General features: G+C 43.9%; 1 protein-coding gene across 2 annotated transcripts in view; it reads left to right on the top strand.

Moving 5' to 3' along the window:
- Positions 1 to 18,280, top strand: part of LOC115167271 (copine-7) — a 40,515-nt gene extending 22,235 nt beyond the window's left edge. For both annotated transcript variants that reach the window (XM_029721519.1, XM_029721517.1), the window contains exons 9-16: positions 27 to 113; positions 881 to 940; positions 2,040 to 2,173; positions 10,508 to 10,562; positions 11,753 to 11,804; positions 12,127 to 12,260; positions 16,430 to 16,666; positions 17,284 to 18,280. In XM_029721519.1, coding sequence (XP_029577379.1) covers positions 27 to 113; positions 881 to 940; positions 2,040 to 2,173; positions 10,508 to 10,562; positions 11,753 to 11,804; positions 12,127 to 12,260; positions 16,430 to 16,666; positions 17,284 to 17,457 — 933 coding nt within the window. In that variant the 3' untranslated portion in view covers positions 17,458 to 18,280. The remainder of the gene's footprint in view (positions 1 to 26; positions 114 to 880; positions 941 to 2,039; positions 2,174 to 10,507; positions 10,563 to 11,752; positions 11,805 to 12,126; positions 12,261 to 16,429; positions 16,667 to 17,283) is intronic.
- Positions 18,281 to 24,134: the final 5,854 nt, after the last annotated feature.

Below are 24,134 nucleotides of genomic sequence, written 5' to 3'. Positions count from 1 at the left end.
TGTATTGTCTACCTCTTGTGTTGAAGGTCACATGGGATTGCATAAATCCAAAGTACAAACTGAAGAAAAAGAACTACAAAAACTCTGGGGTGGTCATCCTCAGTGATCTCAAGGTTAGAGCCAACCGTTACAGCTCCTGCTCAGCAACTCTCCACTATTGAATACATCGAGAATCATCCCCATCTCTTTGCTCTACGGTTCTACTCTCTCAGAACATGTACACATAGTGGTGATGAATTAGTACTGCTGGTTTCAGAAATGCGATCATACTCAGTTCACTGTCCACCCCCGCTACCCAATTCTGTAAATGACTACATCTCTGGGTGGCTGTCACTGTGCTTTCCCCCTATGTTTTTAGTTCGGAGGTCTTTTAAAAATGAAAAGTTTTTTAAATTGGTATAATTGTTTTGGTGTCTCTCAGGCCTATTGTTTAGGCAGCCTATCATTTGGATTATTTTATTTGGATTCATTAGTTTACTGCGCCCCAGCTCATATGATTGAATCCTCTGCCGCCCCCACTGGGTGTGTGATCTCTAACTGGCATGGAGAGAACACACTGCACATCACAGAGCTGCTGCCTTCATTTACATTTTAGTCATAATTTCATTAAAAAAAAATGTCCCGCCTTCAGACTAAATGAAATCATCACCATTCTCCATGTTCATGCTTACTACATAATACTTGTTTTCTTGTTTTGTAAACAGTGATTGCTACTGAGTAGTGGTTTAATAATAGTTTTAAAATACATACTTGTTCTTTTGTAAATGGAACAGCCATTGGTTAAAACTGGAACTCATCTAAAAACATTGATGAGTACTCTACCAAGTCCGAACCCCCACCCTCTGGGGTTTAGTTTAAAAGCTTCCTCTCTGTTCTGCAGCTTCACAGAGTGTATTCCTTCCTGGACTACATCATGGGAGGATGCCAAATCCACTTTACAGTAAGTTGAGCAGCCGATGCATGCACTAGCATGTCATCATCACTTAGCAGCATGGTACAATGCTATGCTAACCTTCAAACGTGTACGATCCACTGACTGCCTACACATTCTATACATGTTAGTGGTTGCTTGCCTTCGTTAAGGTGTTGGAATAGACAATAGGTGTAGTATTTTAACCTGCCTGTGAAATTTAAACCAGTGTTCCATTTCCAGGCTAAGTGCTGTCATCAAGGCCATTGTTTTGATTAAATGCTACATTCTCTAAGTGTGAAACATTACATTCTGCATTTTTTAACTAATTAAACATTACCCTGCTGACTGGCACTTTCCGGTGTGCCCGGGTGTTTTTCTCACTGAAGGCTAGCTCCTTAGAAGGATAACTGAGGCAATAATGAATATTAATTTAGGGGAACTGCTATGTTAGGAACACTGCTTCATTGTTGCATAGACAGCCTTAGGTATCACTTTCCACAGATTAAGAACACTATAGAAGTCCTTTGATAATGCACTAATGATGAAAGAAAATACCTGCAGAATATTTGTATGATCATTTCCCTTGTTGAGAAGCTGCAGTTCTCCCTGTGCTCGTATGACGTCAAATACGTGAAATATCTATGTCCTTTGTCACTCCTTTTTACATGCCCTCAACGCATCCTGCACATATGTTGGTGGTATAAATTGCTCTGAGAACATCTGCGCAATGACTGGACATAAAAATTGAAATTTAACAGATGGCTTCAGCAATGTTCATTTACGTATCTTAGATATTTATGTTTTCACCATATATTATACAGATTCATTTGCGTAAGCAGTTATGCAATTATGCTTGAGGACATGATTGCGATGATGTTACAGTATTTAAGACTTTGTGAGGCCGCTCCCGGGTTGAAAAGTCACTGAGTGACGCAGGCTTCAGACACTTACACAATGGAAGTCAGTTGATTTGTCATAATCTTCCTCTACAGAAACACAAGTTTGACAGAGCACTGTACAGAATAGCCTGCTTCAACACAACCTGCATAGACGGGTAGACTCTAGGTCTAGTGTTTTATGGTGTTTGGTTTGTTTACAGTCTAATATGAATCTGTCATTGCTCTAGGTGGCCATTGACTTCACAGCCTCCAACGGAGACCCACGAAACAGCTGCTCCCTACACTACATCAACCCGTACCAGCCCAACGAGTATCTGAAGGCTTTGATAGCAGTGGGGGAGATCTGTCAGGATTATGACAGGTTAGTCAGCACCACGCCTCTCTGCCCAGCCTCATCCTGATCTCGATCTGTGGGCTGCTCTCTGTATGTCTATCAATGGGAAATGTAACTTTTTACATTCCATTTGGTAGATGTCTCGTAATGTACCGAGCCAGTGGTTCTACTCCATCTAATTCCCAGCTATGAGGAGGTCATGGAAATCATGGAACGCTGAAATAGAATAGAATTCAGAGGATTCTTTCTACTACTCACTGAAGCATGAGTTGGAAAATGAATGATAAGGCTTCGATTCAATCAGATCGAGTGATAACTCACGTTGTTTTGCCGGTGTTGAAGGTGTAACTGCGGTATGAGCCCGCAAATCGGTGAGTGGCTGTTCTTGTGTGTTACAATCAATCCCTTCCTATTATCCCTACCGCGTTAGAAGTTCAAAACTGCGATAGAAAGTGTGCATGTTTTCATGTTAATTTGGATGGGGAAAGGCTATCAGTCTAATCGAGGTGTAGCCAATATAACATCACACATTCGAGTGTCTGAACTTGTAATGTGACTGCATGAACTTCTAACACGGCTGCATGGGATTTGTCCCATATAAAGTCGGGTGTGGTTTTGCTTTAACGCAAGGAGCCGCTTGTGGATTTGACACCGGCAAAAAAAAAGTAATTTTCACGCATTAATTAAATTAAGGTCCACCTGCAATTCTCATGCCCACTGCTAATACTTTCATTAAATCCCTATAGTTCCACCTTACTAGGAGGAAATTAGAGCAAACAAATTGCCTTTACACAGACATTAGCAATGCATGAGGAGGCCCTGGGGAAATCTCAGATGAAGTTGCTTGGAGGCAGAATCAGTGTTTGAGATGAGGCTGGACTGCTTAGATTTACTGCTGCCTCTGCTGTTTCTGCTGCTGTTGTTGGAATGGGCACAAAGCGAGATGGTTCCAAGTGCAGTAGACAGCAGGTCTTGTTCCGTCCGTGGTGGCGGATGCAGCATTTCCTCTGTCCTGTGGTGCTCACTGCACCCTGTGATATCCTATTCTGTCTCAGCCTGGCAAAGACTGCCTGTGCCTGGCGGAGCGGCCAAATCCCCCTCCACGGCTGGCAGGGGATCATTACCCCGATCCAGAGGAGAGGACACCCAACCTGGCGCAGTGGCACAGCAGGATTAGCAGAGGCAGGGAGGGACAGTAGCAGGATGGGGCAGAGGAGAGGCAACAGCAGAGCCATGGGCAGAAGTGGAGAGATGGCAGAAGAAGGATGCACAGGCCTCTCAAGGGTTTGTGGAGATAATGGTTTCAATGGCTGGGGAGAGTTGGAGAGACAGACTGTATATTTTAATTTGTGTGTGTGGTCACATGACTTTCTGTATACTGTATTTGTTAAGGATATGTCATTGACTGGTTATTATATTATTGTTACACTCCTCATTTATAAATGACTAATTCAATATTTATTCAATATACACCAGGGCTATCGGAAGCAGTCTTGTCAGACACTGGTTAATTAGAAACAAATTATTTTGAATTTGGTCTATTTTAAAGGAAAGATCCTCTTGTCTGTCGGCACATAGCCAAATGACGAATTACACTGTGAGTCATGCCAGTGTTGGCTCCTCTTGAATGTGTGGAGAACGTTGGCTACCTAATTAAAGAATACAAGAGATGACTCTAGAACAGCAGAAGACCTGTTGCAGAGACACAAACTCTAGCTACCTGGAAAAGAGATGTGTAGGTAGCTAACTCAGTTTGATGTTGGGTGTCACAAACATGCCTTTAGGTGTTGCGCCTACATTACATATTGTGGGTTATCTCCTCCCACATCAGGCTGTTATTCAGGTGCACAACGTGGGCATGCGGGCCTCTTGTGGGGAACATCAGGTGATGTGTGATCACATTTACACAGTAGGAGCTGGATTAGGAGCCGGGCACCTTTTGCTCCGAGTGGGAAGTGGCTGGTTCTCCTACTGAGAGGGGAACGGGGCTCAGTGAAGACACCCGCCTGCAAGATCCGCTTTCACACCATGTCACGTGGAAGTGAAAAAGAGGTGCCAACATGGAGCCCACACATTGGTGCCATCCTCATTAACAGGCCTGTGAACAGCCTTACATTTGGCTCTCCCACTCTTCTTATTGGTGTCACGTGGAAATATGGCTGTCTACCAGGGTGGTAGTCCTCCACAGCATAGCAGTCTGTGAAACATAATTAGTTCTCTACTTGGGACTTATCACTTAGTACAGTCATGTGCTGCTTAAGAAAATACTTGAGGAAACTCGAGACAGAGGCAGACCACTACTCCACACACACTGAACCAACCTGTAGGTTGTGATGTTTATTCCAGGCTCAATTGGAAAAGGCATAAAAATCCTAAAACGTTGAGCAAAATCAAAGAGAATATGTATACCACTACACAGAAAGGCTACTTCCCAGAGAATGTCTATTTTATCTGGGGAAACCATAGTCAGACATGAAAGCCAGTTTCTTTCACTCTCTGTCTGTGCTCGGGAACTTGTGGCACCTCTACATTTTCTCAAACACCAGGTTCTATTCCCACAAAGTATTAAACTGACTGATAGAACAGAGAAGCACCAAGCATCAGAACTAAGTAGCAGTGGCACCAGTGGAAGTATTTGTACAGCCTCTTCTCTTGATACTACAGGAGCTTTGGAACATATTGACTGCATTTGCGTCAGAGGAGAAAAGTAAAATAAATCGCTGAGGCAACTTTGAGAAGTTGTTTCAGGTCGATCTCGCCGTTATATTAAAATGATAAGTCTGATGTATTGTAATTGTAACGGTCGTCGTACGTAGTGGACCAAGGCGCAGCGGGTTGAGTGCTCATAATGACTTTTATTGAACACAAACAAAAACAAAACAAGAACTACAATAACCAATAACCCCTTATACTGGTCAGGATGTGACAGTACCCCCCCCCCCCCCAAAGGTGCAGACCCCGGATGCACCTCACACAAAAATAAACCCCCCAAACTAAAGGGAGGGAAGGGAGGGGGGCTGCCGTCACCGACGGTTCCCGTGCTACACCCCCCCTCCCCAATCCTCCTACTGTGGAGGTGGCTCTGGCCTTAGTCCACCACCTAACCTGTCCACCCCCGCTGAATACCTCTGGCTGAGGCACGTCGCTGTAGACCTCGGGCTGAAGCACTTCGCTGTAGACCTCAGGCAGAAGGACGATTCTGGGAGCTCCGGACTGTAGGGCGACTCTGGGAGCTCCGGACTGTAGGGCGACTCTGGGAGCTCCGGACTGTAGGGCGACTCACTCGGTTCCGGACTGTAGGGCGACTCACTCGGTTCCGGACTGTAGGCCGTCTCACTCGGTTCCGGACTGTAGGCCGTCTCACTCGGTTCCGGACTGTGGGCCGTCTCACTCGGTTCCGGACTGTGGGCCGTCTCACTCGGTTCCGGACTGTGGGCCGTCTCACTCGGTTCCGGACTGTGGGCCGTCTCACTCGGTTCCGGACTGTGGGCCGTCTCTCTTGGTTCCGGACTGTGGGCCGTCTCTCTTGGTTCCGGACTTTGGGCCATCTCTAGACGGGGCACTGTCGCCGGACACTCTGGACGGAGCACTGTGGTCGGACACTCTGGACGGGGCACTGTTGCCGGAAGCTCTGGACGGGGTACTGTGGTCGGAAGCTCTGGACGGGGACTGCGCACTGAAAGCCTGATGCGTGGGGCTGGTAGTGGAGGTACCAGACTGGAGACACACACCCCAAGGCTGGTGCGAGGAGCGGGAACAGGATACACTGGGCCGTGAAGGCACACTGGCGGTCTCGAGCGCAGTACTGGCACCACCCTTACTGGCTGGATGCCCGCTTCTCCCTGGCAAATGCAGGACGCTGGCACCGCGCACACCGGCCTGTGAATGCTCGGCCTCAACGCCGTGCGCATCACCCCATAGCACGGGGCCTGACCAGTAGCAAGCTGCCTTCGATAAGCACGGGGAGTTGGCTTGGGGCTTAACCCTGGCCCAGCCAAACTACCCATGTGCCCCCCCCCTAATTTTTTTGGGGGGGCTGCCTCTCATGTATCCTACGTTGGGCCCGCTCTTCGCTCCACTTTCGCCGTTCCTCCCTCGCTGTCTCCACCTGTTTCCATGGCAGGGTCTTGTCCCCTGCCATTACCTCCTCCCATGTCCAAAATGTCCTCCACTCCCTTCTCTCCCTGGCCCAGGATCCTTCCTCTTCCTGGGCCCGCTGCTTGGTCCGTTGGTGGTGGGAAGATCTGTAACGGTCGTCATACGTAGTGGACCAAGGCGCAGCGGGTTGAGTGCTCATAATGACTTTTATTGAACACAAACAAAAACAAAACAAGAAAACGATCGAACGAACAGGATTGCAGGCTAAAACACACAGCTATGCAACCACATAAAACAAATACCCCCTGCCACGTCCTGACCAAAATACAATAACCAATAACCCCTTATACTGGTCAGGACGTGACAGTAATGAGCTTTCTGTTTGGACAAAACACCACGGACTAGATAGAATAGAAGGATACAAGACAAACAACATCAGTATGTCAAAGATAGCTATTCAAGGCAGCGATATCAGACATCAGTGGTTGAGTAGTTTGAATTGTATTACAGAACTTGAAACTGGCTTTGCCACCACCGACCAGAGAGTATGTTGTAGGCCCATTTCTCATTCGCCCATTGTGATGGATCTCCCTTGCATGACAGACAATAATTAAGAAAACTATCCGCCCAACGTGACCCTGCATGCAGTTTATTCACTAATTTGTCATGATTTGCTGTCAGAGAAAATGTGTTTTCGGCACGTTGTGTTGCAGCCAATTTTGTTCTCGTACACCTCCATTGCTCCTGCAGGTTATTCCTGTCCTTTCTCCTGGATAGCGCTGTCCTGTGGGATTCATTAAAAGAAGGGTTAGCCATTGACAGAATCTGCGTAAATCTCCCCATGGAGGGTGGTGGGAGAGAGGAGGTCCACTTTCCCCTCTTTTTCATCTGAGGATTAAGGAGTTGAGGATTAAGGACCAAAGTGTTGATGGAGGGAACAAAAAAGAGAGCATTTCTATAACTCAACTGGGGGCAGAGAGAGAAATCACATCTGCTGCTTTCCTTCATGGATCCAAGATGTTTTACCAGCTCTCTTTTCCCTGGGTTGATAGAAAGGGAAAGGGAAAGGGGATACCTAGTCAGTTGTACAACTGAATGCATTCAACTGAAATGTGTCTTCCGCATTTAAACCAACCCCTCTGAATCAGAGAGATGGGGCTTTGAGTTTCTGTGCTTAGAGGGCAGTCTGAGCATCTTCCTCTAAGGGACAGAACGGAGTCTGTGTGTCTGTCTGTGTCTGTGCGTGTGTCTGTGCGTGCCCTCGTGTATTACTAGGCCTGCTAGAGCAAAGGACTATGGTTTTGGGGATGACGTTCCAAATGTGTTGTACTGTACATCCACCAAGCCCAATTTGATTTAAAAAATAAATATAATTTTGATTAGTTTGCTTGTTAGATGCTCCCCTGTCAGTCTTTAGAGAGAAAAGAATGAGCAGCTGTAAGCAAACTGTGAATATCGGGGATGGCAGCAACCTTTGCGCATTTGGCAACCAGTTGCCTTTGTAGGGGCCTTGGTTGTGCGGACAGCTTCTCTCTTTCTCATGAGAGAGCGGCATCCTGAGAGAGTATACCATCTCCTGAGACAGAGGAAGCCCAATTGAAGATTACTATGTTTAGCACAGAGATGATCATTCTTAATTCCCAAGGGTGGATGATGAGACCAGAAGGGTTTTATCATCTGTTTTTCCATTATTTTTTAATATGCTGGAAAACGTATCAATCAGCCAGAGATGGGATATTAAAGTTTAGAGTAAAGGGAACCCTTTAGTTGTCTTTTTATTTATTTATTTATTTATTTTAATTTATTTCACCTTTATTTAACCAGGTAGGCAAGTTGAGAACAAGTTCTCATTTACAATTGCGACCTGGCCAAGATAAAGCAAAGCAGTTCGACAACATACAACAACACAGAGTTACACATGGAGTAAACAACATACAGTCAATAATACAGTAGAAAAAATAAAAAAATAAAAATAAAAAAATAAGACGATATACAATGTGAGCAAATGATGTGAGATAAGGGAGGTAAAAGCAAAAAAATGCCATGGTGGCAAAGTAAATAAAGTATAGCAAGAAAAACACTGGAATGGTAGATTTGTAGTTTGAAGAAAGTTCAAAGTTCAAATATAAATAATATGGTGCAAATGAGCAAAATAAATAAAATAAATAAATACAGTAGGGGAAGAGGTAGTAGTTTGGGCTAAATTATAGATGGGCTATGTACAGGTGCAGTGATCTGTGAGCTGCTCTGACAGCTGGTGCTTAAAGCTAGTGAGGGAGATAAGTGTTTCCAATTTCAGAGATTTTTGTAGTTCGTTCCGGTCATTGGCAGCTGAGAACTGGAAGGAGAGACGACCAAAGGAGGAGTTGGCTTTAGGGGTGACCAGAGAGATATACCTGCTGGAGCGCGTGCTACAGGTGGGTGCTGCTATGGTGACCAGTGAGCGGAGATAAGGGGGGACTTTACCTAGCAGGGTCTTGTAGATGACCTGGAGCCAATGTGTTTGGCGACGATTATGAAGTGAAGGCCAGCCAACGAGAGCATACAGATCGCAGTGGTGGGTTGAATATGGGGCTTTGGTGACAAAACGGATGGCACTGTGATAGACTGCATCCAGCTTGTTGAGTAGGGTATTGGAGGCTATTTTGTAAATGACATCGCCGAAGTCGAGGATTGGTAGGATGGTCAGTTTTACGAGGGTATGTTTGGCAGCATGAGTGAAGGATGCTTTGTTGCGAAATAGGAAGCCAATTCTAGATTTCACTTTGGATTGGAGATGATTGATGTGAGTCTGGAAGGAGAGTTTACAGTCTAACCAGACACCTAGGTATTTGTAGTTGTCCACAAATTCTAAGTTAGAACCGTCCAGAGAAGTTATGCTGGATGGGCAGGCAGGTGCAGGCAGCGATCGGTTGAAGAGCATGCATTTAGTTTTACTTGTGTTTAGGAGCAGTTGGAGGCCACGGAAGGAGAGTTGAATGGCATTGAAGCTCGTCTGGAGGGTTGTTAACACAGCGTCCAAAGAAGTGCCAGAAGTATACAGAATGGTGTCGTCTGCGTAGAGGTGGATCAGAGATTCACCAGCAGCAAGAGCGACATCATTTATGTATACAGAGAAAAGAGTTGGCCCAAGAATTGAACCCTGTGGTACCCCCATAGAGACTGCCAGAGGTCCAGACAGTAGGCCCTCCGATTTGACACACTGAACTCTGTCAGAGAAGTAGTTGGTGAACCAGGCGACGCAATCGTCTTTAATGAGGGCTTACAGGCAAATCTTCAATTGAATGCTTATTACTTCCTGCTTTAGTGTTCCCAGCCCATGTCATCACTCTCTCCCCTTCCTGCTGCAGTAAATACATTAAAACAGCTCCTTTCAAATGCTGATGACTGAAACCAAGATGTTATTATGGAGATGTTCATTCAGATTGCCACGGTGTTCGAGAATCCACTTTTTTTTCTACATGAACGCAATGTCCTGATATCAGAGACAAAACCATGTATTTAGGCAGTATTACTAATGTGATGGAAAAGAAGCTTACACAGCCCAGCACACATGTTCACAGTGCCATGGATTGGAGAGTGATAGATACACACATTCCCTGTCAGAGAGAGAGAGCTGTAACTCACTAATCATTCAATCTCATATTTGAATCCTTTCTTCAACCCTCTCTTTTTGCCGTTGCACTAAGAGGACTCGTTTTTTGTTTCTTGTCTCGGCTCGCATACTGCTCAGTGAGCCCCACAGCTCACCGTGTGATGAAATCTACTGTATGTCTAGTGGTATTTCCCAGCAGGCATTGCTTCTGTCCTACTGTGTCTTACACTCTCTTTCTCCCCCACAGTTCCGGCTTTCATTCCTGTAGTGCAGTGCCCTCCTGACAAAGAGTAATGCATTCAGTATGGCAGAGCATATTCTACTACATCAGCTCATCATATTAGAATGATACCGATAATGATGTGGTGAATACAGCAATTGCGACGGCACAATTACCACTTAGTGGCGGAGAGTAACAGAATCTCACCCCATAGGTGCAAACTGACAGCTGGAACATAGAAGCAGTTCTTAAATTGCCATTTTAGTGTCCTAACTGGTTAAATTGTAAACAAGTCTTAAAAGGAGGGATTTGTAATGTTCTCAATGTTCTCAACAAGTAATGTTCTAATGTTCTCAACAAGTATCTTCCATTTGATCAGTGACAGTGTATTCTCTATTATAACAGTGACAACAGTATTATTGTATGATTGATTTACTTTACATTTTAGTGACAAAAGATTTTCCGCCTTGGGATTTGGTGCCAGAATTCCACCCAATTATGAGGTGAGTATTATCTTGTTTAGTTGTTATAATATTTCCCCCCACTGCTTATTTTCCCTCCATCCTCTCTCCTCTTGGTATTTGCCCATGCCCTGAGTCTATATATTGAACGGGCTGATTGCCCTATATCCTGACACCATTCGTCACTCTGTCAAAATCTCACATTTCAAATTCATAATTGAGTTTATTTTTATTCACAAGCCCCTTCTCTGGAAATACCAACCTGTCCCTGAGAAAATAACATGTTCTGAGGAATTAGAATAATGGCAAGCAGGCAGTGTGGAGCAAGGCTCCTTGGTGTTGATGGCCACTTGTCAGAAGGTTTCAGGAGCGAGAGAGGGGCGTTGTTTTAGCAGATTTGGCATGGAGAACAGAGATCTGGCTGTTTTAACTAGCACCCTGGGGAGAGGGTTTGAAGTGCCGCGCGCACACACATACACACACACACCGCTTTCAGAGACACATACACCACTTCCATCGACACACACACACACACACACACACACCCACACACACACACACACACACACACACATCGCTTTCAGACACAGACTGCTTCCAGAGATGGAGAGTCACAGGCACACTGAAGTACTGGCAGGTCAACAGACAGAGAAAAGATCAAATAAGGCTATCAGGATCTGCTTCTGTTCTGTTCTGTGCATTGGCTTATAAATAGTCTTGCCTACTGTAAGTTCTGTAATTATGGCTTAATGACATCTGTCTTGTCAAAGGTACATACACTGGACCAAAAAGTTTTGATAGGATAGAAAAATGCCACGTCTGAACACTTTCTGTACCCCAGGCTGCTAAAATGCTCCAAAACCAAATCTGTAAATTCTGTATTGTTGCTGTAGAATAGTCCAAGAGCCCAAAGCTGTTGTATTTACCCCAAATAGTAAAAGCTCTCAAAAGGCTGTGTAGCTATGGCTTTGTTCAGTAAGATAACTGGACCACTTAGTATCAGGAACAGGGTCATTCTCATACTCAAAGTAAGCTTTATGTGGACTTATGGTCGTATATTTTCATTTATTCCACCGCTACTCCAGACATTCAAAAGATCATAAAATGTGGACTGAAATAAATGAGTGTCCTTGAAGACCCCAGTTGTATTTCGAATGAGGCATAGGGATTTTGTGTCTACACTAATTTCCAGTACAACAGTGTCTGACCTTGTTTTATTTCCCAACAAACAGGTGTCCCATGACTTTGCCATCAATTTCAACCCAGAGGACGATGAATGTGAAGGTAACAGAGATGAAGCCTTCTCTGGGTACCTTATACTTCTGAACATCTCAGCAGCTCTGCCCGACCCTCCATCAATCTCTACCGCCGACATTTTACGATGAAAAATTTGCATACTGGATAGCATGTGGAGCTTGAGAGTGTTTTCCCCGCTCTCAGAATCCATCTTTAATGGACACAGAGCACTACAAATTTACATTTTCAGTAATACTTTGTCCCTTAGTTATTTTGCTCCAGCCCACCTGTATCCCTCCTTTCCTTCCTCAATGTGCTACTTTAAGGTGTGTACTCACAGTCGAATGCCTGTGTTTGTGTGTGTGATCAGAGATTCAGGGGGTGGTGGAGGCCTACCAGAACTGCCTGCCTAAGATCCAGCTGTATGGCCCCACCAATGTCTCTCCCATCATCAGCAGGATAGCCAAGCTGTCAGCAGGAGAGGAGACCATCAAAGATGCCTCAGTAAGTGTCCCTTTACTGCTGTAATGGAGGGATGTACAGTACAGGCCTGTATGAAATGGAGAAAAAAAAAATCTCCATAACTGATATCCCACCCATTGAGCCTCCTTGGATGAGCTGTCCCAGGCTCAGCTCAGCTTTTACACAATTAATACCAGTCTGCCAAGACAGACCATGTAGGTGTATGATTGTGTAGAAATTAACAACATGATAGTGATGTCATTCACTATTAAATGTTTTTGTCTAATTAAGTGATAATGCCCTAGAAGCCGTGTTTGGAGGATATTGGCACGGGTGTTAGTCTCGGGCCTGCAAACGGTGCCAATATATCCGCCAAACACCGTATTTGAGGGAATTATAACTTTTGTACAATGGGATACCAACAATTTCAAATGAGACATATTTCCATAAAAAAAATTAATTTATTCATACTATTTCGTCCTTCCACAAGATAGTCCCGACACAAATCTAGGATTGCTACCCAAGCCGGCTGGCTCAGTTGCCGGAGACACGACCCAGTCTTTATTCTATTGACATTTGTTCTAAATGTTCTGTTGTCATGCTGACTGGCAACGTTCTTATCCCCTTATTGCTGGCTAGCCAACTTGGGCTAACAGTCACAAACAGTGCAGCCAGAATGACAAAAGTAGCTGCATTTGTTTATTTAAACTGTTTTCTAGCGACATTTGGATACAGCCATACCAATGAGTGATTTCGCCTGGAATAGAACATTTGCTCTCTCGCCAGTACACTGTTTGGAGGAGCTAGCTAACGACACAGCTAGCACAATTACTTCAAACTGGAAAGACAAATGTAAACGATGTACGCTGAGAGTCGGGAAGCGAGTTCAGGGAGTGAATACATTTAATAAATGACAATACAGCGCACCGACATGGAACAGGAACAATGACGACTGGGGAAGAAACCAAAGGGAGTGACATATGTAGGGCAGGTAATCAGGGAGGTGATGGAGTCCAGGTGAGTGTCATTATGCGCAGATGCGCATAACGCTGGTGACAGGTGTGCGCCGTAACGAGCAGCCTGGTGACCACAGACAGCAAGGTTTATACAAATCTCTGCTGTTGAAAACCAAATACTAGTCTAAAAGAAATGGGAGATAATGTCTAGATGCATTTTACAGTGGAGATTAAGTTTATAAATTGCTTGGCTGGGCTGATGAGACAGTGGATTGTGCAGTGAGATGGAACAGTAAATAGGCATTTCATAGATTTAGCCGGTGGTAACTTGTGAAATAGACTCCGGCAGGAACTCGATTTTAACCAATCAGCATCCAGGATTAGATCAACCCATTGTATAAATCTGTTATAATTTATTGAGGTTCTGCATAAGCACCTTTTAAAATCTCTCAATGAAACGTGGTAAGGATTGAGTTAACAAGAATGGCCAAGGCCTTTTAATATCAATGTGTTCCAATATTAGTTTGCCCTCTGGCTATTCCCATTACATTTGAAACTTTTCCATCATTCTGGGCGTTTCTTTTCCTTTGTCCTTGTACTGATCTTCATTTATTATTCAATCATCCCTTCTTCTTCTGATCAGTAAATGAGACCAAAGGATCGATGCAAAAATAATTCAGGGCACGAGTTAAAACTGCAGCCGGGGCACTTTAATCCCTAAGGACTCATGGGGCATCTGAGAGGAGAATACATAGGAATAGGATGATACCCAGTCAGTTAGGAAAGCTAAGGCTAGCTTTTTCAAACAGAAATTTGCTTCATGTAGCACTAATTCCAAAAAGTTTTGGGACACTGTAAAGTCCATGGAGAATAAGAGCACCTCCTCCCAGCTGCCCACTGCATTGAGGATAGGAAACACTGTCACCACCGATAAATCTATGGTAATCGATAATTTCAATAAGCATTTTTCTACGGCTGGCCATGCTTTCCATCTGGCTACCCCTACCCCGGCCAACATCTCAGCACCCCCTACAGCAACTTGCCCAAGCCCCCCCACCCCCCGCTTCTCCTTCACCCAAATCCAGACAGCTGATGTTCTGAAAGAGCTGCAAAATCTGGATCCCTACAAATCAGCTGGGCTAGACAATCTAGACCCTCTGTTTCTAAAATGATCAGCCGAAATTGTTGCAACCCCTATTACTAGCCTATTCAACCATTCTTTTGTATCGTCTGAGATCCCCAAAGATTGGAGAAGCTGCCACAGTCATCCCCCTCTTCAAAGGGGGAGACACTCTAGACCCAAACTGTTATAGACCTATATCCATCCTGCCCTGCCTTTCTAAAATCATCGAAAGCCAAGTTAACAAACAGATCACTGACCATTTAGAATCCCACTGTATCTTCTCCACTATCCAATATGGTTTCCAAGCTGGTCATGGGTGCACCTCAGACACGCTCAAGGTCCTAAACGATATCATAACCGCCATCGATGAAAGACAGTACTGTGCAGCCGTCTTCATCGACCTGGCCAAGGCTTTCGACTCTGTCAATCACCACATTTTTATCGGCAGACTCAACAGCTTTGGCTTCTCAAATGACTGCCTCACCTGGTTCACCAACTACTTCTCAGATAGAGTTCAGTGTGTCAAATCGGAGGGCCTGTTGTCCGGACCTCTGGCAGTCTCTATGGGGGTGACACAGGGTTCAATTCTCGGGCCGACTCTTTTCTCTGAATATATCAATGATGTCACTCTTGCTGCTGGTGATTCTCTGACCCACCTCTACGCAGACGACACCATTCTGTATACATCTGGCCCTTCTTTGGACACTGTGCTAACAAACCTCCAAACGAGCTTCAATGCCAAGCAACACTCCTTCCGTGGCCTCCAACTGCTTTTAAATGCTAGTAAAACTAAGTGCATGCTCTTCAACCGATTGCTGCCCGCACCCTCTGGACGGTTCTCACCTAGAATATGTGGACAACTACAAATACCTAGGTGTCTGGTTAGACTGTAAACTCTCCTTCCAGACTCACATTAAGCATCTCCAATTTAAATCTAGAATCGGCTTCCTATTTTGCAACAAAGCCTCCTTCACTCATGCTGCCAAACATACCCTCGTAAAACTGTCTATCCTACCGATCCTTGACTTCGGGCGATGTAATTTATAAAATAGCCCCCAACACTCTACTCAGCAAACTGAATGTAGTCTATCACAGTGCCATCCATTTTGTCACCAAAGCCCCATATACTACCCACCACTGCAACCTGTATGCTCTCGTTGGCTGGCCCTGACTACATATTCTTTGCCAAACCCACTGGCTCCAGGTCATCTATAAGTCTTTGCTAGGTAAAGCCCCACCTTATCTCAGCTCACTGGTCACCATAGCAACACCCACCCTTAGCACGCGCTCCAGCAGGTATATTTCACTGGTCATCCTCAAAGCCAACACTTACTTTGGCCACCTTTCCTTCCAGTTCTCTGCTGCCAGTGACTGGAACGAATTGCAAAAATCACTGAAGCTGGAGTCTCATATCTCCCTCTCTTACTTTAAGCATCAGCTGTCAGAGCAGCTTACCGATCACTGTACCTGTACACAGCCAATCTGTAAATAGCACACCCAACTTTCTCATCCCCATATTATTACTTACCTTCTTGCTCTTTTGCACCCCAGTATCTCTACTTGCACATCATCATCTGCACATCTATCACTCCAGTGTTAATGCTAAATTGTTATTTTTTCTATTGCCTATTTATTGCCTACCTCCCTACTCTTCTACATTTGCACACACTGTAAATAGATTTTTAATAATTTTTTTACTGTGTTATTGACTGTACGTTTGTTTGGTTGTAACTCTGTGTTGTTGTTTTTGTCACACTGCTATGCTTTATCTTGGCCAGGTCGCAGTTGTAAATGAGAACTTGTTCTCAACTGGCCTACCTGGTTAAGTAAAGGTGAAATAAAAATTAGAAATAAATAAAAAATACACTTATAGACCTCATATGTAAAATTCTTAGGCAAATGTAGGATATCTGTAGATGTTGAGGATTTTCTCATTCATATTGATATCCTGCAGGGAGAGAGAGAGGTGTTGATGGGACTAGAGATGAATACATAATTACTTTTCTCAGTGTTTCTCAGTCAGATTTCAGAGGATAACGTGTTACACACAGACAAACCAAGGGCACTGAAGTGTGTGGTGACAAAAGGTTAACACGTAACCGCAACCCTCTCCTCTTTCCTCTCTCCTCCAGCGTTACCACATCCTGCTGATCCTCACGGACGGCGTGGTGACAGACATGGCAGACACACGCGAGGCCATCGTGCGCGCCTCCTACCAGCCTCTGTCCATCATCATCGTTGGCGTGGGCAATGCAGACTTCACAGACATGCAGATCCTGGATGGGGATGACGGGGTGCTGCGCTCGCCCAAAGGAGAGCCCGTCCTCAGGGACATTGTGCAGTTTGTGCCCTTCAGAGACTTCAAAACGGTCAGTATTGCCTTCCTTCCCTTCGTCATTCTATACCTCCATCCCTCCACCTTCCCTACCTCCCTCTACTCTGCTATGCCGCAGTCATATTCCAACCAAGCCAAAAGAACAGAGGTGTGGGGCTCCAAGGTCTCAAACTGCAGTACTTTTTATAATAGCGATGCTGGCGGCCATTAAGTCTCCCAGTGTGACCTCCAAAGCCCCTTCAGTAATAGCATTACCCTCCAATGGGGCTTTGAAGACATGCTAACAGCCAGGCAGCCTCTCCTCTGCTGGCCTTGCCAGTGCTACAGATGGAGGAGCTTCAGAAAATCCTCCTAAGGAAATCTTTTTTTGTCACCAGGAAAGAAAATCCATTAATTTAGAAAAGCAATGATGAAAAATGCAAAGAATGCCTTGATGTGATTTGTCTGTGCTCCCCAAAGCCCTCTTTCCTTTTGACCGCTACCCAAACAACAGAAAACACAAATCACTCTTTCCATTCTTCCTTTGTTAGGTTAAAAATCAATTTGCCTAGAGTTTCATTGGATTTAGGTGCCACTGAAAATGATTGCTTTAACCCTTTGGGGTCTTGTGCCAGAACTGTCCAGACTAAAGCTGTGTTCTATTTTTTACAGGCCTCGCCTGCTGCCTTAGCCAAATGTGTCCTGGCGGAGGTGCCCAACCAGGTGGTGGAGTACTACAGTCACAAGGCCATCTGCCCCATGCCGCCTGTCCTATCATGTGACTCTCCCACCTCCCTTGCCAACACCCCTACAGAATCACTGCCAGCAGTTGGGACCACGGCCTGACCACATCTCAGTCCAGCAGAGAGAGCAAGAGAGGGTGCAGATCGCTGCTCTGGACCAAGAACCATGGTCATTAATATTAGTGTTGTTATCATTCCTTTTTCATTCGTACAGTGTTCACACACAGACTGGAAACTGAAACCTTTGGATTGTTTTCTCTCTCCGTTCGGATCGTGTCGTCCTGCCTGGCTGTGCATCCATCTGCCTGTTCAGCATGATGCTGGAGGATGCATGCAGGTGAATCCCTCCCAGAGTTGATCAACTATGGTCACAGGCTCTCTGTCCCCTTCTGCCCTGATACTGGCACCTCGGCCCTCAGCTGATTTTTAAAAAATCACTTTCAAGGCTCTCCAAGGCTTCAGTCTGCTGCTCTTCTGTGTCCATTTTTCTCTGCTGTGTCACTCTTAAGTCTTACTGCCCATCACTGGTATTGTCTGAAGAGCCTGTCAACTGAAGGATTGGGGGAGGGGGGGGATCTAAACATATCAAAACATATCTTTCAATTATGAGGAAAGAGATTTAGGTAACACTTTATTTTACTTTTCCAACATGATGCCTGCACAGAAAAGGTAATCATATACAGTACCAGTCAAAGGTTTGCACACACTGTAAGGTTCTGGGTGTAGCTGGTGCAGAGGAGTCAGGCACAGGACAGCAGAGATGAGTAACACAAAGAACTTTACTCAAAATATCCAAATACATGAAGTAATACCAAGCCCACAAACATCGGACCGAACTTACAATAAAACAATCCCCCCCCAAAAAACAGAGGGTTAAGTAATGAACATGTAATTGGGGAATTGAAACCAGGTGTGTAAAACAAATAGAAAATGAAAAGTGGATCGGCGATGGCTAGAAGGCCAGTGACGTCGACCGCCGCCCGAACAAGAAGAGGGACCGACTTCGGCGGAAGTCGTGACGCACACCTACTCATTCAAGGGTTTTTCTTTATTTTTACTATTTTCTACATTGTAGAATAATAGCGAAGACATCAAAACTATGAAATAACACATGAAATCATGAAATAACCAAAAAAGTGTTAAACAAATCAAATCAAAATATATTTAATATGTTATATTCTTCAAAGTAGCCACCCTTTGCCTTGATGATAGCTTAGCACACTCTTGGCTTTATCTCAACCAGCTTCATGAGGTAGTCACCTGGAATGCATTTCAATTAACAGGTGTGCCTTGTTAATTTGTGGAATTTCTTTACTTCTTAATGCGTTTGAGTCAATAAGTTGTGTTGTGACAAGGTAGGGGTGGTATACATTTACATTTACGTCATTTAGCAGACGCTCTTATCCAGAGCGACTTACAAATTGGTGCATTCACCTTATGATATCCAGGAGATAGCCCTATTTGGTAACAGACCAAGTCCATATTATTGCAAGAACAACTCAAATAAGCAAATAGAAATGACAGTCCATCATTACTTTAAGACATGAAGGTCAGTCAATCCGGTAAAATTGCAGTCGCAAAAACCATCAAGAGTTAACTGCACTTCAGATTGCAGCCCAAATAAATGCTTCACAGAGTTCAAGTAACAGACATCTCAAAAACCACTGTTCAGAGGAGATCAGGCCTTCATGGTCGAATTGCTGCAAAGAAACCACTACTAAAGGACACCAATAATAAGAAGAGACTTGCTTGGGCCAAGAAACACTAGCAATGGACATCAGACCGGTGGAAATCTGGCATTTGAGATTTTTGTTTCCAACCGCTGTATTTGTGAGAAGTAGGTGAAAGGATGATCTCTGCATGTGTGGTTCCCACCGTGAAGCATGGAGGAGGAGGTGTGATGGTGTGGGGGTGCTTTGCTGGTGACACTGGCAGTGAATTATTTAGTATTCAAGGCACACTTAACCAGCATGGCGACCACAGCATTCTGCAGCGATACGCCATCCCATCTGAGTTGCGCTTAGTGGGACTATCATTTGTTTTTCAACAGGAGAATGACCCAAAACACACCTCCAGGCTGTGTAAGGGCTATTTGACAAAGGAGAGTGATTGAGTGCTGCATCAGATGACCTCGCCTCCACAATCACCCGACCTCAACCCAATTGAGATGGTTTGGGATGAGTTGGACCGCAGAGTCAAAGAAAAGCAGCCAACAAGTGCTCAGCATATGTGGAAACTCCTTCAAAAGCATTCCTCATGACAGCAAAGCTGTCATCAAGGCAAAGGGTGGCTACTTTGAATAATCTAAAATCTAAAATATATTTTGATTTGTTTAATACTTTTTGGGTTACTACATGATTCCATATGTGTTATTTCATAGTTTTGATGTCTTCACTATTATTCTACAATGTAAAAATAAAGAAAAACCCTTGAATGAGTAGGTGTGTCCAAACTTTTGACGGGTACTGTACATGCAAACTTGACATTTTGTAACATGACTCACACTAATATTACGTTACAGTACAACGTTTTAAAGCTTAGTGATTTATTACAGATTAAGAGATGTGACGTACATACATGTTATGTCAATCTCAGGTTTATAATAACCTTATGCAGGCATTATGGCAGAGCATTCAAATAAAATGTTACAGAAGTGTATACATGATAAATAAGTCAACAAATATAAACAAATATATGTACAGTGTAAATGAATGATAAAGTTCCACATCAAGATAAATCAGATCTTTTTCAACTGTTATGCCCATTACCTCCATATGAAGCATACCTTAGGGATTTATCTTTTTCTCACCCTGACCTATCTGGAGCCTTAGCCAGTTACTTTTCTTAACTGAATTAATGAGGAACATTTTAAATGGGTCTCTTCATGGTGTTTGTATCACAAGGCTGTACGATATTGTAGGTCTTTAAAAAGAAATCTTATTCCAATGAGATAACCCTGCATCTCATTACTCATGTGAAAGACCTCACTGCACTGTCTAGTAAAGAATCTAAATACGGTGGAATTTATATGATTTCTATTGTTTGACGAGTGCAAATGTCACAGGAGTACACTTTGACGTTAATGAGAAAAGGCCAGAGAGTGGGATCATGGCCTTGTATTCATATTGACTGGTTTGGATGAGATGCTGCTGACTTATGGTAAGCAGCTTTACATGCACATCCCTCCATGATTAATATGTACTGTAACAATTTTTTTCCCTTTAGGAACTATTTTGTTCTCTCTGTTGACACTTTGACTTGTTGATTGTATAAATCATGGGTAAGAAGTCTTGCACATAGTTCCATAAACTTCTGCTAAAAATTCTACTGACGTAGTTTAGGTGCATCAGGTCAGATATGATGCAAACAGAGGTAACCTAGTCACTGAAATTGTATTATTTTGTCTGCCCATATTTTTACATACACTAAGAATAACACCTAAAAACAGGTTGCATTCAGTATAAAGATTGCAAATGTTTGCTCATAATGGAGAAATACCATGAAAATGACATCACAGTTGTCTGGGATATTGTAAAACTGGCTCTAATCCTTATCAGTACCTTTCTCTGGACAGTGACAACCACATGCAGGCTGGAATTCAATTGAACCCGCCATAGATGGTCAATTAGCATAATCTGGGTTTCTAGATTTTGATGCCAGTCCGTGCCATTGCCTCTGTCTCCTTTGTTGATGCGACTTTGTAATTATCAAGTTCACTTTGGCTTCTCCCTCAATACTTGCATCTCTCCCAGATGGCCCATGTGGTCTTATGTACATAACTGTGGCTAAACTCCCCGGTACAGTTCTCCTGTGTGCTGTGCTCTGGGCTTCTTTGAAGAACAGTGAGTGTGTATCTGTCACTAAGGACCACAAGCTTCGGCTTATTGATTCAGGACGCTCAGATCTGGAGTCCTACTTGATCAGCTGAATGTAAATAACCCTGGATGGACTTTCATCTCCATACTGGGGCTCTGCAGTGTGACGTGTAGGATGGGGAAATGGATGTAGAACATTTGCCAATTTTCTGTTGGACTGAGTTCTGACATCAATGGTAATATACTGAAGGACTTTATATTTATTAAATTAATGATTTGTTTGTTTTTGTTTGGATATCTACTATGTGTTTGTTTGAATATGATGACACCATTTCTCAAGATGGCATACTGCCATGGATCTATTCATCACATGAATGGATATCTCATTTTTAGGATTACTGTTGAGCAATGGCAGGAAACATTATCTATCAGATCTATATTGAGAAATGTATGAATCATTGGCAAGATGATGGGGTACGCTGTAATCCGTTACAGCCCCCTGGTCCTTATCTTTATTGCACAAGCTAAAACAGTGTGCATTTTCATAAAATTGGCTTGTGCGCAGCCCAACATATGCGCACACTTAAGACCATACATACATTACACACTCCGAGTAACAGCAAGTGATATCATGCTGATATGAATCAGTGTTCCTGTTCCTGAGGGGGAACGGGATTTGAATATCATATGCTCAAGGCACAAGTATCAGCACCTTTCTGGTGTTTCTTTGCTGTGCTGTACTGTTGTTCCCACCCTGGACAACATGGCCCTGGACAACATGGCCCTGGACAACATGGCCCTGGACAACATGGCCCTGGACAACATGGCTCATTATTTAATGTTGCCCTCAGGCACAAGCCAAAGCACTCTCCATTAACTAAAATCATCCTTTGCTTAGTTCATTTGAAGAATAAACCCTCTAGACCAAATGCACAGTCAGTTGCAGGTGTTGCTAACCCTGATACATACTGTATCTAGCAGTATTGATTTCGATGGTGGATGTCTCCTTTAAAATATTTATGCAGGGAGAATGACTGTTTTTAAATGAGCACTGCAAAGAGTGCATAATCTGAGATATTTATTTTGCATTCACCACTGACAAACACAGGCTCTAAATACTACAGTGTTATGGGTGGAAGGTAATACAGGCTAGTCTATTTCCCTGCTGTGTATTCCCTAAACCACTTGATGATTTTGAGGTCATAGATATATTTTATTTCTAAAAAGAGAATTCATTGCATGCTTACTTCTGTTGTTAAGATGTGTTGTACATTCCTTTGGAGTACGATATGGTGATAGGCAAGCCTGCATTTGCACAAACCTCTGTTCATGTTGTGGATGCTCTCTTTATCTTGCATTTAGGCCAATAAATCCAGTCGACTGCATGATAGTTTCTGTGATGTCTCATCCTTGTGAAAAAAAGTGGAAATATTCGCCTCTATTCTTCTTCCATGGTTTTTAAGTGGAAAAACGAAATAAAGATTTAGTATTTATTGCCATTTGATTTGATCGTTCTTCTCTGATTCGATTCAGGTTATCAGGTTGTGGAAAATTACAGCGTACCTATTGGGGGTGGTAACACAATATTGGATAATATGTTGCTACAATAGGAATTTATCACAGATTTCCATTACAACGGCCCCTGTGAGTCCCACATCTGACTCAAAGCACTTACTGATGCCTTTAAACCACCAGAGAGATGGAGTGACATCCCCTGTTTATTTTCTGTGACCTATAACATTTTTTTCTGCCTTGTGGTTCAATTTATTGGGAAAGAGGAATACAATTGAGAGAGGACTGCAGCAGTCTTTTGAGAGACGCAATCTCTGCTCTCGTTTGATTTCCCCCAGTGTGACGGAAGCTTTGGACGGGATACTCCATGCACACGCTCACCGTGGCCGGGTCAGCGATCATGAGGCTGTACAGCGTCAGTACATTTAATGGGGGTGAAGACTGCTCCTTCAGACAGTTCCTTTCATTCAACGGCTATTGTGCGAGAGTGCTGCATAGTGGCTGTTTCCATGGTGACAGGGATTTGTGAGAATACCTATGTTTGGAGAAAACCAGGGACAGAGATGGGGGGGAGTGGTAGAGGGCTCGGTGCGGAATAGAGTGAAGTTTTCCTTGAAAGACTTTTATTTTTTAAACAGAGGCCTTGACTGACTGTGTTGTTCAGTGCCCTCACAAGGCCAGATAGAATCCACAAGCCACCCCAGCTGAGCTATATGCTCGAGGCTTTGCTGGATGAAGATGCTTCTTAAAGTCTTACTGTAAAAACCCTGCTCCTTCCATCACATGGTTGTAAAGAAGTTTATTTTTAAACCTCACAACGGCAGGTCAAAGTGGTGGTAACATTTATAAAACATAATGTTGGGGTTGAAGTGATATCCTGGAAAACTGATATCCCACAATCCTGATGCTGCTCTGCCCATAATTCGAGAGGTATTGGATTCCTCCAGCAGGCATGGCTGTAGGGAAGAGTGGGGTAAGTTGAGCAATTGTTGGTGATTTATTTAGAATTCAAGGCACACTTCACCAGCATGGCTACCACAGCATTCTGCAGCGATACGCCATCCCATCTCTGTTGCACTTAGTGGGACTATCATTTCTTTTTCAACAGGACAATGACCCAACACACCTCCAGGCTGTGTAAGGGCTATTTGACCAAGAAAGAGAGTGATAGAGTGCTGCATCAGATGACCTGACCTCCACAATCACCCGATCTCAACCCAATTGAGATGGTTTGGGATGAGTTGGACCACAGAATGAAGGAATAGCAGCCAGCAAGTGCTCAGAATGTGTGGGAACTCCTTCAAGACTGTTGGAAAAGCATTCCAAGTGAAGCTGGTTGAGAGAATGCCAAGAGGGTGCAAAGCTGTCATCAAAGCAAGGGGTGGCTACATTGAAGAATCTCAAATATAAAATATATTTTGATTTGTTTAACACTTTTTTGGTTACTACATGA

This window comes from Salmo trutta, chromosome 29 (genome assembly GCF_901001165.1).
Source record: "Salmo trutta chromosome 29, fSalTru1.1, whole genome shotgun sequence".
NCBI lineage: Eukaryota > Metazoa > Chordata > Actinopteri > Salmoniformes > Salmonidae > Salmo > Salmo trutta.
The sequence above is the reverse complement of the archived record's forward strand: the minus strand, read 5'-3'. Positions and strand labels throughout refer to the sequence as shown.